General features: G+C 56.3%; 7 protein-coding genes across 7 annotated transcripts; 2 read left to right on the top strand and 5 right to left on the bottom strand.

Annotated features, from left to right (window-relative positions):
• Window positions 1–276: 276 nt before the first annotated feature.
• SPBR_01443 (uncharacterized protein) lies at window positions 277–2,379 on the top strand (the record flags this gene model as incomplete). The annotated part of the gene is made up of 1 exon (XM_040759754.1): window positions 277–2,379. One exon carries the CDS (start codon window positions 277–279, stop codon window positions 2,377–2,379), a length of 2,103 nt encoding a protein of 700 aa, XP_040619209.1.
• Window positions 2,380–3,314: 935 nt separating this feature from the next.
• Window positions 3,315–3,773, top strand: SPBR_02100 (uncharacterized protein; the record flags this gene model as incomplete). Its single annotated transcript, XM_040760409.1, has 1 exon — window positions 3,315–3,773. One exon carries the CDS (start codon window positions 3,315–3,317, stop codon window positions 3,771–3,773), a length of 459 nt encoding a protein of 152 aa, XP_040619208.1.
• A 479-nt stretch (window positions 3,774–4,252) lies between these two features.
• SPBR_01915 (uncharacterized protein) lies at window positions 4,253–5,211 on the bottom strand (the record flags this gene model as incomplete). The annotated part of the gene is made up of 3 exons (XM_040760225.1): window positions 4,253–4,580; window positions 4,788–5,030; window positions 5,129–5,211. The coding sequence occupies 3 exons, from the start codon at window positions 5,209–5,211 to the stop codon at window positions 4,253–4,255; spliced, it is 654 nt and encodes a 217-aa protein (XP_040619207.1).
• Window positions 5,212–5,622: 411 nt separating this feature from the next.
• On the bottom strand, window positions 5,623–6,819 carry SPBR_01802 (uncharacterized protein; the record flags this gene model as incomplete). The annotated part of the gene is made up of 2 exons (XM_040760112.1): window positions 5,623–6,447; window positions 6,523–6,819. 2 exons carry the CDS (start codon window positions 6,817–6,819, stop codon window positions 5,623–5,625), a joined length of 1,122 nt encoding a protein of 373 aa, XP_040619206.1.
• A 354-nt stretch (window positions 6,820–7,173) lies between these two features.
• On the bottom strand, window positions 7,174–8,562 carry SPBR_01712 (mannose-6-phosphate isomerase; the record flags this gene model as incomplete). Its single annotated transcript, XM_040760022.1, has 1 exon — window positions 7,174–8,562. One exon carries the CDS (start codon window positions 8,560–8,562, stop codon window positions 7,174–7,176), a length of 1,389 nt encoding a protein of 462 aa, XP_040619205.1.
• A 758-nt stretch (window positions 8,563–9,320) lies between these two features.
• On the bottom strand, window positions 9,321–11,357 carry SPBR_01455 (uncharacterized protein; the record flags this gene model as incomplete). Its single annotated transcript, XM_040759766.1, has 2 exons — window positions 9,321–11,114; window positions 11,172–11,357. The coding sequence occupies 2 exons, from the start codon at window positions 11,355–11,357 to the stop codon at window positions 9,321–9,323; spliced, it is 1,980 nt and encodes a 659-aa protein (XP_040619204.1).
• A 4,078-nt stretch (window positions 11,358–15,435) lies between these two features.
• Window positions 15,436–17,646, bottom strand: SPBR_01414 (peptidyl-prolyl cis-trans isomerase-like 4; the record flags this gene model as incomplete). The annotated part of the gene is made up of 4 exons (XM_040759725.1): window positions 15,436–15,557; window positions 15,915–16,118; window positions 16,162–17,489; window positions 17,567–17,646. The coding sequence occupies 4 exons, from the start codon at window positions 17,644–17,646 to the stop codon at window positions 15,436–15,438; spliced, it is 1,734 nt and encodes a 577-aa protein (XP_040619203.1).
• Window positions 17,647–17,769: the final 123 nt, after the last annotated feature.

Here is a 17,769-nt window from a genome sequence, read left to right as displayed (position 1 = left end):
TTTATTGTCTTCGCTACAAGGGGACGTGCCGTACAAATCCGCTTCACTACGCCATTCGGCTGCTTGGACGGTCCTGCTGGCCAGCCCGACAAGGCTGTCAGTTTGGTGCCCCACTTTTAAACTGCCCAATGACACGCTGTGAACTAGCACACAAATCCGTTTTCCTTCACTGGCTGTACTACATTTTGCACGCGTTTGACCTCCCGACTTTTCCTTTTCGACAGCAAGAGGACAGTTTAATAGCCAGTTCCCTGCTCGCTGCCGCTTGTTGCAACGATGATCGACCGACCGCTGCGGCTGCGGCTCCACATCCAGCGCAATGGCCTGCCCGACACGCGCGTCGTTTTTCTGTTGGCGGCCACCGACGACACGACCGTGACGAAGCTTCTCGAGCAGGTCAACGAGACTGTGCCACTCGAGAGCACCGACTGGGGGTTGGATGACTATGTGGTGGAGCTTCAGTCTACGACGTCGGCGTCCCGCTTCGAGTGCCTGCACTACCAGCTCGTTGCGAAGCTCTTTGACCGCGACGACGAAGTCTTCATCCGTCCGCTGTCGTCCGACGACCTCAAGATCCGCCGCATGGGTGGCCGTCACCAAATATCGTCGGACGGGCGCCGGTTGGTGGATGGTGTGCCGTTTGGGCGACCACTGCTCAAGCGTCCACACCGGCCACCGGTTGAGATTGCACCCCGGAAACGCAGACGACCTCTTGGCAGCGGCATCCCGGACGATGGGGAGCAGCAAGAGGATGAAGACGAGGAGGACGAGGAAGATGAGCGGGGTAAACAACTTGTCAGGTACATTTCCAACGAGGAGCACAGCGGCACATCGTCCAGCGAAGATGAGGACGACGTGGACGAGGAGCTGGACGAAGAACTGGACAAAGACGAGCTGCAAAATCTGCGAGACGATGTGGCCCAAGCACCAAGACGGGTGCATTTTGCCACACGCGATACTACGAACGGTGCAGATGACGACAGTAGCGACGACGACGACGACGACGACGACTTTGAGGATGCGGGCTCGGGCAGTGACAGCAGTGACAGCAGTGACAGCAGCGACGACAGCGGCGACGACAAGCCCCCCGAGATATCGAGTAAACAGAGCGCAGCCAACATCGTTGCACCGCACCAGGGCAAAGCACGAACCAAGAAGCGAAATGCACGCCGACGAGCCAAGCGTGCTCTGGACAAGATCAAGGCACAAGAGGCGTCTGGGACAGCAGTGCTTGCTGAGCCTGCTGAACCTGCTACAGGACGCCTGGCAGAGACGACGTCTTCGACAGAAACGCCGTCACCACTGGCCCGCCGTCTACGACTTGACATGAGTGCCGGCCAGCGGCTTATCGCGTCTGCCCTCGGCCTCCGGGGTGGAAAGGCTGCGCCAAAGCCCACGACGGAGGTGCTATTGTCGTCCCCGTCGACCGGGAAAGCGACAGTGAAAGAGAATGAAAAGGAACAAGGAAACGAAAAGGCGCCTCCACGCACCCTCCCTGAAGGCCACCCCGACCACTGGGCATCGCGGATCAACTATACGGCGGTCGAGTGCAGCGACGAGAACTTTGCGCTCGACGCTCCGACGTTTCCCTTTGTCCAGCAGTGGCACGGCAATACGAAGAACAATGGCAAAGCCAAAAAAGGCCAAAAAGGCCAGCAGCAGCACGTCAATGCAGGCACCAAGCGGAAGCAGGTCAGCGTTGCGGCAGCGGCAGACGAGCCACGGCCCAAGAAACGCGCTGCGCCGGCCGCGGAAAGTGACACTTCGTCCGACGCGTCCGACAGTGATGACGACAGTGACGATGACAGTGATGGCAGTTTTCAGGATGATTCCGGCAGCAGCAGCAGCAGCAGCAGCTCGGATGGCGACTCTGACGATGACGAACAGAACGAAGAGGCTGGTGTAGAAACGTCGGAAGAGACGGTCGTCGCCGAGGACGAAGAGCTGCCGCCACTGCCGGCCGATATTACGTCCCTGCCGCCTCTGCAGCTGGGCGACGCTGTCGAGGGCATGATTGTTACGTGGAAAAACTGGGTGCTGTCGGAAAAGACCAACTGGCAGCCGCAGGTGGCGGACGTGACGGGCAAAGTGGTGGGCGTCGATGCGGATGGCACAAAGCTGCGTGTGGTGCTCGCCCGTCGCGACCGCGACCTCGATCGGAAGCCGGAAAAACAGTACGACGAAGAGACAGGCGAGCGTGTGTATGGCCGCTTTGACGGGCCCGACATGGAGGACGAGGGCGACGACAGAGGCGGCGAGCACGACGAAGAAGCGCAAGAGGCGGACACGGGACACCGCAGTCTTGTCTTGGCAGACATGCTCGAACCACGCATTCTCCAGGCGGCAGCGGCAGCGACAGTGACAGCGGCAGACGTCTGAGTCACGGCCATCAGGGAGACATGATACCCAAGAGCAGCATCCAAGATGTTGTCATTTCCATAGAATTCATTTTCGGCATTGCAGGAGGGTGATGCCATCGGCTGGCTACCTTTGTTCGAAACGAAAACTAAACACAGCAATATTAAGCATTGCTTAGTTTGATGAACGGCATACGTTGCAAAAGCGAATGGAACTTATCTGAGAACTGAAATCCTACAGATCGTGTGGATGCCATAGCCTATGTCGTTTTTTGAAAAAAAGGGTGTGTGAGTGTGAGTGTTTTGTTGTGATTCGCTGTAATGCAACTGCAGCAGATTCCGCCAGTCTCAGTGGGGCTGCAGAGAGGCCGTGTTAGTGGACCCTGGGCGCTGCGTTTTGCCAAAATGCTCTACAGTCGCAACCACTGGCCCAGAATGTCCGTTTTCAAGTTTGTGGAAGAGAATGGCATTTGGTTTGAAAAGACAACAAAGTGCGCGGCTTGGACCAAGACCAAACAGGCCTTTTCATCACATTTCACAACGTCTGTTGAAATCCTGATTGTGCAGCACACCGTCTCTGAGGCGGTCAGTTGACAGGAAGACGTGGAAGTGAGAATGCAGAGACAAAGAGCTTTGACGGAAAGGAAACAAGTTTAATGGTGTGCAGGCGTGCGTCTACGGAAGACACGTTGTCTGTCAAGAAATGCTTGGATATATAGAGGGAGCATCTTCCAAACATGGCAATGCAAACGGGAGTTAAACCTGGTTGTCGTTTGTGCACATAACAGAAACAACAATAGCATCCTACTATCAACACCGAGACAGTCTAAGCAACTTTCTCCCCAAGACCATTGCCACCGGCCATACTCTTCTCCAAAAATGAGACCATTCACAACTGCTCTGACGCTGGCGTGCATCGCTTCGCAGTATTTGACCTTCACAAACGCATCGCCGGCCATGTCCTGTGGCCACAACACGCCTTCATCATCGTCGGCCACCGCGACTGCGGCCAGCTTCACACAAACACCATCACGAAAGCAGCCATGTGCAACTTCAACGTCAGCTTCAACACCCCCTTCGTTTGTTGCACCACCTGCTGCTGCTGGGGTTGTTGTGCCGGCTGAACATGCTCATGACCTTGACTCAGAACAGCCGCCAACTCGGGCCGCATCGATCACACTGGCACCGGCAGGAGCAGCAGAGGCAACAGAAGCCACGACAATGAAGCCGTGCGGCAAGTTCGTCCAGACAACCTACTACTCGTGCGTCACCCTGGGTACGTACTCTCACTGCGGCTGGCACGAGCCCATTCTAGATGCGAGCACATCTGCTGCCACGCGCGTCCAGTTGCAGTGGTCGTGGCCGGCACTGTGGACAGCCGCTATTGTGGTGGCAGTCTGTTTCGTCGGTCAGTGAGAGGAGGCAGCGCCAGGAAATATTATATCAGATGGGTTTGATTTGTACGCGGCTGGACCGCATCATGCGTTGATAGAATTATGTACGTGAAGATACCAATGTCACAGCTCAACATCACAACAGCACGTCCAGTCGAGGGACAGAATTTGATGGCTTTCCAGTGTTTTTTGTTTTTATTCCTGTTATGAAGATACCTTCACATTTTGTTTTGTTGTGTTTCAACAGCATCCCGCATCCCTCCTCCGATGTTTTCCCACAATGCATTACCATCCTTTCCTTTTGTTTGGTTCAGCATGCGCGGAAAACAAAATAGACACGCGCAGACATGAATACAGTACGCCCAAAAAACCCTTCCATCCCGAAAGTTTTGTGAATGTGAAAATGGAAATTGCGCGAGACGAAGAGGCGAGGCGAAGCCGAGAGACGCAAAGAGAAGCGCGACAGAATAGGATGTACCCCGACAAAGGTGGGCGTCATGTCTATTTCTCCTTCTTGGCCTTGGCACCCTTGACCTTTGCCGTGCCGCGGAGCGTCTTCTGGCGGTTCTTGCGCTGCTTGCGCTGTTGTCTGCCGGCCTTCTCGATCTTGGTGGCGAAGCCGACACGGACCAGGCGGTAGTGCGGCTCAAACTTCTTCATGGCCTCGGGGCTGTCGTAGACCAGGGCGAAACCCGTGGTCTTGCCGCCACCAAACTGCGTCCGCAGGCCGAACACGTTGACCTGGTCCTTGGACGCCTTGTAGAGGGTAGCCAGCTTCTCGCGGAGCTCCTCCTTGGAGATGTTGGCACGGCCGGGGTGCAGGATGTCACTGGAGAATGTTAGTGGGAGATCTTCTTGTTGACGCGAGGGCGCGGAAACGACAAGAACGTCGCAGACGCAAGCCGCAGACAAAGGCAAAGTCGAAGACGAGAACGAGGTCGAGAAAGGTACGTGGATGTTTCGTTTGGCGTCGACTTTGGGGAAGCTTTCCGATAATATCCTTGTACTGGATCAACAGTCTCTCCATCATGCATACGATGCCGTCGTGTTCTCGTCGAATCGAAACCGCCAGCTGCCGCTTGCCACGTTCATCGTGCTGTCCATGTCCCGGCACGTCTCTCGTTCCTCGAGTCCCTTTCCGCCTGTTGGCAACAGAGTCGATGTCGCTGGAGGTGGATTTCGATGCGGTGGGAACAATGGTTGATGGTCGATGGTCGACAGTCGACAGTCGCCGGTCCCTTCTCGGACAAGTCGGTCGGTGAAAACGTTGCTTCCATGCCTTTGTCGTCGAGTTGATTTCGTCTCGATCTCGTCCTCGTCTCCGTCTTCGTCTTCATCTCCATCTCGACAATAAATTCTCGCCATCTGCAAACTTACACGACCATCTGCTTGCGGCCCAGGAGAGGGTTGCGGATGAACTTGCGTGTCCGCAGGGTAACGGGGGTGTCTGCGTCAGCCATGTTGGGCGAATCTGTCGATGCTGGCTGGGAGGGCGGTGATGGTTGTTCAAAGGAAAGAGAGGGAAATCCGAGGAGGGGAGGGCAGGAAAAGAGCAGGGCAAAGGGGAAATTTTGGGCCAAAACTTTTCGACACTATTTTGTTTTGCGTCAACCCGCTGCTGGCTGTGGTTGGTGCTGGAAAGAGGGTCAGGCCCGCTTTTTTGCCTGCTGGGATTTTTTGCACACCTTCTGCGCACCATACCCTACTGGGGTATTTTTTTTTTTTACTTTGGCCGGGTCTTACTCCACTTTCGGTGTTTCTAATTTTCCGGTCTTATGTGGTTAGTTGAGCCTAGCCCTAGGCAGAACGGTAGGAATCACGTGAGGGTATACTAAGCTTATGTAAGATTTTCAATGACAACTAAGGAAATATCACTGCTTTCGGCGCGCCGCGTCGCGCAACTGCAAGCGACAGATGTGGATGGGGACGGCGTCGCTGTAAAACGGGCCCGCCTGGCTCGCCCTCGGCGGCACTGGGAATGCCACGTCCTCTACATCAAACGCTTCCGCAGCCAGCTGCACAAACGTCTCAAAGGTCTTTCTGTTCCGCTCGGTCGCGGCGATAATGACAGTTTTCTCTCCTCCTGATGCACCACTCGCTCCATTCGACAGGCACCATCGGATCGTCGCCAACAAGTCGGGCATGTCGCGCGCGTCAAAGGTAATATCGGCACCCAGAATCGTGTCGAAGCCTCCTTGGGACCAGTCAGACCAGTCTGCCGGCGGCGACGGACCCCAGTACAATTCTCTTGCCTCGACGACACTCGCCTTCGGTCCATTCAACTGCACGTTTGCAGGCAGCCCCTCGACCACCTCGGGCGATCCGTCCGTGGCAAGGCACGCAGCCGCGCCTAGGTGCTTGGCACAGAGGATGGAGACATAGCCAGTGCCCGCACCGAGCTCCAGAACGCGTTTTCCCGCAACGACATCGCGGTGTTCGCACAAGTGTGCGCCGAGATGCAGCGCAGCCTCCCAGGTGCGGATGCCGGTTGTGCCTGCGGCGGCAATCGTGGCTCGGTTCTCGAGGAGGGTAATCGTGGGGGCGGATGCGTCGGTGTTTGATGGTGATGGCTCGGTTTCCAGAGCCGACACGTAGTAGACGACGCGGTTCTTCTTGACGGCGTCGGCCAGGGCCGCTGCTTGTGACCCACTGGCATGAGAATTGGCCAGGCAGCCCATCAGGTTGTCAGATATGCCCTGTTAAAATCCGTCGTGTTAGCCGCCGTCGATGCTGTTTACAATGCAATGTGTCCAATGTGTAGTGGTGCGCACATGTTCATCCCAGTCGTCGATGCTGTCTTCGATCTTGCCGACCAGTGTCTTGAGCACTCTCAGCGCATATGCGGGCGGTAACCGGGACTCGCCATCTTGTGCATCGGGCGCAAAGAGCTGTGCATAAAGGTATTCCTGTACGACGTCCAGCCGCAGAAGCTCTGGGCCAGGAAAGTCAGGCGCAGGCTCAGCCTGCAGACATTGGCGGCAGAAACGCTGCACTGCAGTAGCAGCAATGGTCCCGCTGGTCATGAGCCGTGCCGTGGGCGCTTTGTCGGGCGGCGCATTGCTGTCCATGACCCGTCGGTCGGGAAATGCAGAAAGTTTTGTTTGGGTCTGCAATCGGCAACCTGCCCCGAAAATGGGGCTACAGGGGGCGGTGTTTATTGGCCCGAGCTGGAGTCGATGTTGGGTTGCACAGCCAATGACATCATTTCATGTGTGAAGCGTGGGGCACTAAGAGTAGACGACGAGATGAACGATACGAGAGTAGCGAATGGTTGAAGAACTGAAAAACTTTTTATTTAAAAAAACCGCCTGGGAAATCTAGTCGCGGCTAGCACAAGGAGCTGCCATTCAGACAAATAAACACAGAAGCACACAAGCACACAAGCACACAGGCACACAGGCACAGAGAGAGCCTTGGCCCGCTCAAGCACCATTGGCGCCATTTGCAGCAGCAGCATCCCCGTCGCCGTCGACCTCGCAGAAAGCCAGGAACGTGACAAATTCTTCGCCGTCATGAAGGCTCTTGGCCTCCAGCACGGCCTCCGCCGTCGCGCCCACAAAGTACACGTACCCCTCCTCGACCTGCTCGACCTTGGGGCCGACCGAGATGGTGCCGCGGCCGCCCGTGCAGATGACGATGCTGGGGCCGTCGAGAGGGTCGAGCGTGGCCTTGCTGCCGTTGCTCTTGAGGGCGGTGCGCACGACGCTAAACTCCTCAATGGGCGGGTCGTACAGGGCGCTCTCGGAGTTGGAGCTGTAGGCGGGGCGGTTGAGCGTGGCGTAGGGGTAGTCGACGGGGTGCATCTTCTGCTCGTCGATGGGGGCGTAGTTGTAGGTCAGCATGGACGTCAGGGTGTCGACGTCCTTGAACTTGGGCGTGAAGCCGGCGCGCACGACGTTGTCGGAGGCGGCCATGCACTCGACAATGTCGCCCGAGATGTAGGCGTGGATGTCGTCGGCGCACAGGAACAGGGCCTCGCCGGGCTGGAGGGTGACGTAGTTGAGGAAGAAGAGGTTGAACAGGCCGTAGTCGACGCCGAACTGGCCGTAGAGCCGCTGGATCAGCTTGGCGAGCGTGGCGCCCGACGACGACGCGACGCCGCCCGCGGCAAACTCCTCGTCGGCGCGGGGGCTGTCCACGGCCGCCAGCAGGCTGGTTGTCGCGGCGGCGAGGGCCGACGGGGACGCGGACATGAGCGCCGAGAACAGGCTCTTGAGCGCGGCCTTGTTCTTGTGCGCGGCGTCGGGGGCCTCGTCTGTCTCGTGGCCCTGGACCGTCTGCGCAAAGGCAGCCGCGACGTCCTCGCCGACCAGCTGGCGCAGCGCCGGCACCGCCTTCAGAAAATGGGCAATCTCGGCGAGCGGGCGGAAGCCGCAGAGGCCCTCAAAGGGCGTAATGGCAATGGCCATCTCGGGCTTGTGGTTGTCGTCGGGGTAGTTCTTGGGGTCGCGGGCGTGGAGCTGCTCGGCGAGCTTCTTGTTGGGGTGGGCCTGGATGGACAGCGCCTTGTTGACGGACAGGACCTTGAAGAGGAAGGGCAGCTTCTGCTTGTACTTGGCTGCGATGGCACTGCCCAGCAGCGCCTGGTTGTCCTGGACGAGGTCGAGCAGGTCGCGGCCGGTCTCGACGTCCTTGGACGGGTTGGACGGGTGCGTGCCCATCCACAGCTCGGCGTACGGCTTGTCCTCCTGGATGGAGAACCCTTCGGCGGGCGTGGCCGAGGCATATTGTGCGGCCACCGAGTCAGCGCCCTTCTTGCCCCAGTCGTAGGAATTGACTCCGCACTGGAGTCGAATCAAAGGAACCTGCATTGCGGCGGCTGTGGTGGATGTGGTTGTGGTGGTGGTGGTGGTGGTCGAAGTGGAGTGGAAGTTGTAGGGGGAATTAATTGGAGCTTTGTCGAGGCGTAAAAGAGACGTTATTTGAGGCCGAATGTGAAGCTGAAGAAAGGGGGCGAGCTGTGGTTTTGTACGATGCAGGAAGGTGCAGTCTAATACGTATGTTAGAGCGGGGTGCCCTGGCAGCTCGGTGTAATTACGTCGTACGAAGTAGGGGTAAGCCACCCGCCACGCCACAAGCTCCATCCATTGGTCGAGAACGGCTGAAAGCGGCCTTGTAAGGGCGGCATCGTTTAGTGGGCTGAAAGCGGTCGACTTGCACAGCGGTGAGCTTGATTCACTTCACAAACGTTCGATTGTTTACTTTAATTTTGGTTTTATCTTGTTTTATAGCCGCCTCGCCAGTCCCTTCAACCTTGGAAGGGATTCTAACGGGAGGATGCGCGAGAAACAATGGCAAAGACAGTGCGGGAAAAGAACAGGAAACGGACGAGATAACAAGCGAATGAAATACATGATTTTAAAATCGACATGGAACAATAAAACTGAGAGATCAACAGAATATTAAAACAAAGAGGCACAAAATATATAAAAAAAATATTAAAAATTAGCCTGGGACAAAAGGGAAGCAGAAATCGACGCGACAAAAACTCGAGCCAGTTGCAGGATCAACGAAAAGGAGACGAGAAAAAACAAATCAGAAAAGAAAATGAGAAGAACAACACAGGCCCTCAAACACGGTAGCTGGGTGCATGTTGAGTGTGCTGCAGGTCTTGGCTATGACTGCCAGTGCAGAGAGTGTCGCTGCGCGTGTCATGGTGCTGTGGCTCGTGTTCGTACAAAGGCGGCGGTGCCGGGCCGTCTGTCGGGCTGTACACGCGGTGCATGGCTGCTGCCGCTGTCGTTGTCGGTGCCGGGGAAGAGGTGGTGGCAACGGCCGCCGTCGATGATGTCTGTGCCATGTTGCTCTGCACCAGGCTCTCGGAAGAGGCCGTCTTCTTCTTGCTCTTTTGGCGGGCCATGGCGGCGCTCGACGGCCGCGGCGTGCCGGGCGCGTAGGTGTAGCTGCTGAGGTACGACGCAGACGAGGACGGGCCGCCGCCGGAGCCTTGCAGGCCGACCTCGCGGTCTTGGTCACTGAAGAGGCCACCGCCACTCGTGATGGAGGTGCTTGCCGAGCCGTACGCGGCATGATGGTCGACCGGGCTGGCGCGTGTCGGGTAGCCCAGCGGCGGACCGAGAGACGAGCCCAAGGGTGCGCCCAGGGACAGGGGCGAGACATGGCCGGTGTTGCTACCACTACCGCCACTGGGCTGGCTCATGTGGCTCATGTGGCTCGTGTGGCTCGTGTGGCTCGTGTATGGCGCCGTGTTGTAAGATGTGACGGTTGACGAGCGGGCCGGCACGGAATGCGGCATCGAGTGCGGCACAGGATGAGCATGGGAATGAGGATGGGCATGGGGATGGGGGCCGGGCACAGGGCTGGGCGCACCACGGCGGGCGGCATATGCGGCAGAAACAGACGACTTGCTCGCCAGCGAACTCGGTATGGTGTGGCCAAGCAGCCGATCGCTGAGCGGCAGAGGCGAAGTGGCATGGCGATAGTCATCGTTGTCGACGTCTGTGGCGAGACGGTAGACGAGGCTGGTGGCCCCGCTGGTCGTGTTGGGCGATAGGGTATTCGCTGCGGTGCTGGCCGAGGTGTAGGCCGTGGTGTTGGCCGTGGTGCCGGTAGTGGTGGGGTTGGACGTGCTGCTCGTGCCCGTGTTGCCATGACGAGGCGTGTGATGAACAGGGCTGGGACCAGGCGAGCTGGCCGTGGCGCCGTCCGAGGTCTTGGTCGTGGGATTCACTGGCGGCACCGACAAGGCGTCCGGGATGGTACCAACACCAACACTGACCTGCTTCGACCGCGCGTCCCAGGGCTGGTACGACACCAACTGGCCCGCCGCGTCGCTGACAACGGCATACGGGCTGCAGGCGGGGACGGTGTAGTCGACGCAGTCCTCGCCGTAGCCGGCACCCCACGGCGTCATGCTGGACAAGTACGATTTGTTGACGTAGGAGTGGAGACTGGACGACCGGAGCGGCTCGCCGGCGGCAGCAAAGTCGCTTCCACAGGTACCACCGCTGGTGCCGCCGCTGGTGCCGCCGCTGGTGCCGCCACTGGCACGGCCAATGGTGCTGGCGCCGACACTGCCGCCGATGCTGCCCGTCGTATTGGTGCTGCCGCTGGGGCTCGAGTAGGCGCTGTAGTTGGGCGATGGCGGGACGACCGCGCGGCTGGCGAGGGTGCGGGCAATGACCGGATTGTAGTTGAACTCGCTGCGGAGGCTGCCGCCCGCGTTGCCCGACAGGGCGCCGCCCAGCTGGCCAAGAGCCAGGTCGCTTTTGATGGGTGTCTCGCGGGAGGACACGCGCAGGAAGAGGCACTGCGTCACGCCGGCGCTCTTGCAGTTGGAACAGGGCATGTTCTGGCCCAGATCGCCGCTGCACCGGATCTTCCGCTGGCGGCACCGGCCACACTGTCACCCGTCAGACAAAGATGATGAGAGAGAGAAAATATCCGTACAATTACGTACCGCAACGGCAATCCTCTTCCGGGGCGGATCGGGCGCGTTCGTTTGATGCTCGCTCATCAGCGTCCGCGTGTCTGGCTGCGGCGGCACATAGACACGTGCCTCGGCGTAGCCGGAGCTGCCAACGTACGGGGAAAAGGCCCGGTTGTGTCGCTTGTCGCCAAGATGGTTGTAGGCTTGGGACACCATGGTGATTTGATGATGCAAGGGTCTGATGATCTGATGATCTGATGATCTGATATTCTGATATTCTGATGATCTGATGGTCAGCGATGGACGGTGATTTACGGACGAGCATGACTGGCGGAATGGCAGACTGACCTAATCAAGAGGCAATTCTAGTAACTGGCGTATTTGACGGTCTGAAGACACAATGTCGGACGTTGGGACAAAAGGAAGACTTAAGATAAAAAAGTGAAACGAATGGCACCTTTGTGATAGAAACGTTTGTCTTGCAACGTAGAGAATCAAACAACAACACAAGATGAAGAGTTGCAAAAGAAAACAGTTTGATTTTTCGTTCATGTAATATTTCTGGAAGTAAGCGGCAAGACTGTGAATAGCTGTGTTATGGATGCAATGCTGTTCTGGAAAATGGTTCAAGGCAGGCGAGGAAAGAGAGAAGAGATCGAGTGCAATGGAAGTCTGCAAAATTATAGATATAAGTATGCAAAACAATGGATAGAGGAGACTAGAGAGAAAAGGATACAGAAAGAGGAGAGCAAAACAGGAAACTGAGGCCTGCTGCAGACTACCAGGGCCAGCCTTAAATAGATGAACGAAACGAGAGAACGAGGACAGACTGGAGACAGGACTGGAGACAGGACTGGAGGCAGGACTGGAGGCAGGCGATGGAGAAGCAAAGGAAAGAGAGGAGACGAGGGCGAAAGAGAGCGAGGCGAGTGAAAGTGGAGCGGTCCACCACAATGCCCGAGTGCTTCAGCAACGAGAGACAAACGGGCTGCGAGAAAGAATAAAACGAGAGCGAAGGGTCAACTGAGAGCCAGAGAAAAAAAGAGTGAGAAAGACAAGAGAACAAGACGACTTTGTGTGTTTTTTCGACCTGTCATATTCTTGGCGGCAGTCCTGAGCAGCGGTGCGCTTTCGTGTGCTTTTGCAGATGTTTTGTACGCCCGTTGCTGTTTACGGTTTGCAATCTGCGGTTTGCAGCTGTTTGCAGCCGTTGTTTGTAGCCGTTGCTTGCAGTCTGCTGTTTTCTGTCTGCTGTTTGCAAGTCACACGTTTACATTACGTCTCGCTCATGCCGGCCCAGACGAGGAAACGAAAACGGGAGGGCGGCACGTCTGCTCAGGGACGCCCAGGCTGGTCCAGCTCGCCCTTATTCTGCGGACGTGCAGGTCGGAGCATGAGAGGTGCCTGTTCCTGCAGCCAGACGTTGCTGCATCCTACAATCCTGCATCCAGGACCAGGTCTGCGGAGACATGTCGACGGGCACCGTCGGCGATGGGGGAACGTGCAGAGTGGTATCCATCAGGGAAGAGATGCAGCGGGAAATAGGGAGGGCGAGTGCGAGGCGAAGCTGCTAAAACGAACGATGGAAGACGACACGAGAAACAAACATGGACAACTACGTGCATCGCGCTGGGCTGTCTTGTGCAAAGCAGGCGTTGCCAGTGCTGCGGGGGTACAAGGGCGGCACGGAGCACAGTCTCCCTGTCGTATAAATAGATGGAGCGTCTTTGATTCGCTTTAGAGACTGTCGTCTTATTGTGTATTTTATCTTCTTTTATTGAACGCTTCCCTCTTCAATCGATGTTATTGTACTCCCTCCAACCGTCTTGTAACGACCCACCTCTCACTGATGATCGATCATTTTGACAGTTCCCGTTGTCTTACCTCCTCTGTCGCTTGCTCTCTGTTTTGTTGTCTGCTTGTCACTTTCTTTCCATTGGCATCTGACATCTTATTCGTCGAATTCTCAAGACGACGACTGTCGATGCTTCGTTTGGGCAAGCGTGTTTCGTGTAGATGGTGTCCTGTCGTCTTGTGTTCCCGTCGCGCGGCTGGTTTTCTGGTTACCCGGTTTCTTTTATTCAAGAAAGGCTATGGCATACAACTGTACCTATTCGACAAGACACTCAACAAGCCCTCCCCAATGCAAGTCACCATCTCGGGCCAGCTCGTGTTTTCTTCTTACTTCAGCCCCGTAACACAGCATATAACAGAACGGTGAAACATGAGGCGGGCAAAATAAATAAATAAACGCAAAAATAAATGAGAGGAACAAAAGAGAGACATCAAAGACTAGCCGAAACAGGGAGAGACTCTTTCTCAGGCGGAGCCAAAACCAACTGCAGAATGCACACATTCAGTTTACAGATTGAAAATGCGGAGGCAGCTCTTCCCGTATGTAGTACAAATTCCCGTGTCCGCTCCCTTGACCCATTTCTTTTCTGTTTGTTTTCTCCTTTCTTTTCTTTTCTTTTTATTTCTTTGTTTGTCCCACCACCCCTTCTCTGTCCGTCGTGCTCGTATGTGTTACAGCGCCAACAGTATTTTATTGCAGTGGAGGTGCTGACTTACAAAGTTGACAGTTGGGGCATGGGGCACTTTTCATTCCACCTTCACTCTCAGCTTGTGTTCGTTTGCGTTGTCAACAAACAGGCACGAGAAAACATCCCATGCGCTTGTATTTCGTTTGTGCACCCGTCCCGCAAGCCCCCCACGTAATCCGTTTCATACCAATCAAGTCCAGTGTCGCTGGTTGACACACTGCTGTCATATTTTATTCTCCTTTGTTGGCCGTCCATTTGCGTTGTTTAACGTTGATGGCCACATAGAACGTTGTAAGCAAAAGAAAATACCCCCCCCCCCCCAAAATAAGCTAGCCAACTCTGTAAAAGGCTCTGTAATGGGACGTCGTTTCTTTCTCGTTCGTTTCCTTTGGTGCGATTTTTTTTCTTTTCTTTTCCTATTTTTCTTTCTTTTCTTTTCTGTTCAAAGTCAAAAAGAAGAGGTAAAATTGAACAGAATCAAACATCGACCAGCAAAGCCGTCCACCAACAGCAGACCAGGGGCTCTACCCCAACGAAGCGCTCCAGAATTCTCCAGAACGTTGCCGTCTCCACTTTGAATCAAACGACAGCACCCCTGCTCTTTCCTTATTTTCGCCTTTCTCGCCTTTCTCGCCTTTCTGGTATTAATTATCTTATTTTTTTTTTATAAAACGAACCTGTGCTTCTTTGCCTCTCCTTCCTTGGCTCGCTAAGATGGCCAAACGCGAGCAGCCTGGTAAAAGCCGGTTGTGATTTGACGAACCAGTGATCCAGTGGATGGTCGTGTTTGAAATTAATGGCCGACAAGTTGAAATCAGAAACTAGATACCAAAGCAATCCAAAATAAATACAATAGACACTAAATCAAAGCCAGTCCGTAACAAATGCACGCAGCCGGCTGTGTTGGTTTGCCTAGTTTGCCTAGTTCGCCTGCTCTCTCTGCTCGGGAGAGAGAGGCTGCAGTCTCTGCACAATTTCTGTACTCTTGCACTGGGGCGCTCGTTGGTCGACCACGGCTGATATTAAACTTGTGCGACAGCCGGCGACAGATGTGGGAGGTCGTGCGATACGACGATACCGTGAAAGTACGACAAAACGACAGGACGACCAAGATGGAACCACAGAGGACAAGGCAGAGCAGCCGGCCAGTTGTTTGGTGCTCAAGTGTTTTTGTGTGCTCGGATGGTGTGGACCGTTGGTGTTCTGCTTTCTGCGGTGGCGAGGGAGAAGTGTAGATGCAGGCGACACGTCTTTTTTATTTTCTTTTGTTTCCTTTTGGTCTTTCCCTTGTCCTATTTTCTCTGGCTGTTTCTTCTCCATGCTCCTATGGCGTCACCGTCTGTACGTGATATCTAGAGCCAGCGTGTGGACTACAAACATGGCCAGCAGGGCTTGGTCAAACCGATAGCCATGTACGCGGGCTAGAAATGACATGGATTGAGCAAGAGACACGCTAGGGGAAATAAATAAACTGATAGACAGTAGATAGACAGTAGGTAGACAGCAGACAGACGCCAGACAACAGGACGGACTCTTCCACGGATCTCCAGAGTCTCGCCCCGGCGTGTGTCACCTCTCTCTTTCCTCCTCCCCCGTCGCCTCCTTTATCGCCATGTCTTATCCTTCACACGCTTCACTGCTGTCCCTCTGCTCCTCTCAGCCTGTCATTTGCACCTTCGCTTCGCCAGAGGGCACAACCCCTGGTAACGATTCACCCGATGCAGGGTTGCACAAGGGCGTCTCTACCAGGTTTACCCGCCGGCCAATGGACGACGCCTGTCACTTTTTTCGTCGTCTTCTTCTGTCCGTCTCTGCTGCAGTGGTTGTGCCACAAGGCCGACATTGCAAACGACCACAGGACCGACCGTCTCGCCTGCATCAACCGTCAAAGGTCCTCGCAACCAACCCCTCCAACATAGCAAATGCCCTCGTATCTCCTCTCCATGCCATGTTCCTTGCAGCCATTGGTCTCTCGACGGCTGCTCTGTCTCTGCTGTCTCTCTCTTTCACGCTTTCTTTCTTTCTCTCTCCAGCCTCCCCCTCGCCAGCAGGAAAGGATAGACGAGGGCTTGAACCTTGTCGACGCAAGCAAGACATCAAGTGGCAGGGCAATGTGTGGTATCATATTGAAAGGTGAAAGTGAACTGTATCCTAGAGAAGGCTCCGATTGTCGTACATGCGCAAGTAAAGCAATAAATGGAATTAGTAGATCCAAATACAGACAGCTTACCGACGACGGCGGTCCCTATCGCGGTCCCTATCGCGGTCTCTGTCTCGGTCTCTGTCCTTGTCTCTGTACCTGTCTCTGTCCCTGTCTCTGTCTCTGTCCCTGTCTCTATCCCCGTCTCGCCCTTGATCCCGGCCCCATTCGCGGTCTCGCCCTTGCCCCCGCCTTGGACTCCGACTGCGGGCGTCGGACCGGGGCTTGTCGTGTCTGTAACGGTCCTGTCTGTAACGGTCATCGCGTCTGCTCCGACTGCCGTCTCGTCTCTCGTGTCTCTCATTGTACCGCCCTAGGCCACGGCCCCGTTCTCTGTCCTTGTCGTAGTCGCGGTCTCTATCCCTGTCGTCGCGTCTGCCGCCGCGGCGATCTCCGCCGTAGTCTCGTATTTGGTCGCCGTGGCCATTGTGCCTGTCCTCCGATTTGTTCGCGGCCGCCTCCTTCTTGGCAAACGCCTGCGCATGGCGGCCTCGGATCTCCTCGTCGCTGTGCACCATGCCGTACGACGACGGCCCGCCAGCATCGTCGTCGTCTTCGTTGCGGTACTTGCGCCACTTTTCCAGCTCGCGCACACCGCCCCAGCCGCCGCCGCGCCCGCGCGCCTGTTTCTGGCGCTTGGCGTTGGTGTCGCTGCGCCACGCGTCGCTGAGCTTGCTGACGCTCTGGCTAAAGTCAATGTGGATGCGGCGGTCGTCAATCAGCACGTCCTGCATCTTAAAGTACGCCGCCTCGCAGGCGGCCTTGTCCTCAAACTCGATAAACGCGTACTGCAGGCTGTCGCCCGTCTTGCGGTCGCGGATGACCTCGCACGAGAGGATGGTGCCGAACCGGCTAAAGATGAGCTCGAGGTCGGCGTCCTGCGTGACCGGGTTGAGCTTGCAGACAAACAGCACGTTCTCGGGCGGCTTGACCTCGGCAAACGGCAGGTCGCCCATCATCTCGAGCGTCAGCGCCTGGGCGCGCGCCTCGCGCTCGCGGCGTGTCTTTTCGGCCGCCGCCGCTCTGTCTTCCGAGTCGGCGCCCGGGTCGTCGTCCATGGTCGTCTGGTCCTCCTCGCCGAGGCGCGCCGTGTCCAGCTGCGCGCGCGACGGCGGCGGCGACGAGGGCGGCTCCACGAGGCCGGCCGGGTCTGGGTAGGGGTCGTCGAGGATGGCCGTATGCTTGATGCGGATGTCGACGAGCGGATAGCCGTTGTCGTCGACAATGGCCTTGTTGATGCTCTCGAGCACGTCAAAGCCCTCGACGACGCGCCCAAAGATGGCCGATTTGCCGTCCAGAAAGTCCGTGTCGTCGCCGAGGCTCACGATAAACTGCGACGCCGCCAGCCGCACGTCCGGATCGGTGGGGTGCGCCACGGTGGCCATGCCGACGGTGCCACGCTCGACATGCTTCAGCTTCGGGTGGAACAGCGCTGGGAACGTGCGGCGCGCCGGGTCGCCCGAGAGCACGCCCCAGATGCTGGAGCCGCCATCGGACAGTTTCGAGAGGGGACCAAGCGGGTCGCCGGTCTGGAAGGAGAATGATTTTTGGATAGAGTGGACGGGCGCGTAGTTGTAGTATTTGATCTTGCAGAGTTTGAGGAAGCTGCAAAGCGGTTGTTAGTAGAATATAAGGAATCGACAAAACGAAACGAAAAAGAAACCTCGTAGAATGGAACTCACTTTTCGCACAGCTTTGGTGCATAGTCTACCAAAAGGTCAATCACAATGTCACCCTTGCTGGTCTCGAGGAGGACAGACATGGCGTTTTGTAGGTGGCTGTGGCCGATCGTTGAAGAAGGAACATGAACGATGACGACAGGTCGACGTCGGCTACGCCCAGCGAACGGTCGCGTTGGTATGGTGGATCACAAGGTGGGTGCATG

This window comes from Sporothrix brasiliensis (assembly GCF_000820605.1).
Source record: "Sporothrix brasiliensis 5110 chromosome Unknown Cont18, whole genome shotgun sequence".
Lineage (NCBI taxonomy): Eukaryota > Fungi > Ascomycota > Sordariomycetes > Ophiostomatales > Ophiostomataceae > Sporothrix > Sporothrix brasiliensis.
This window is presented reverse-complemented; position numbering and strand designations above follow the sequence as displayed.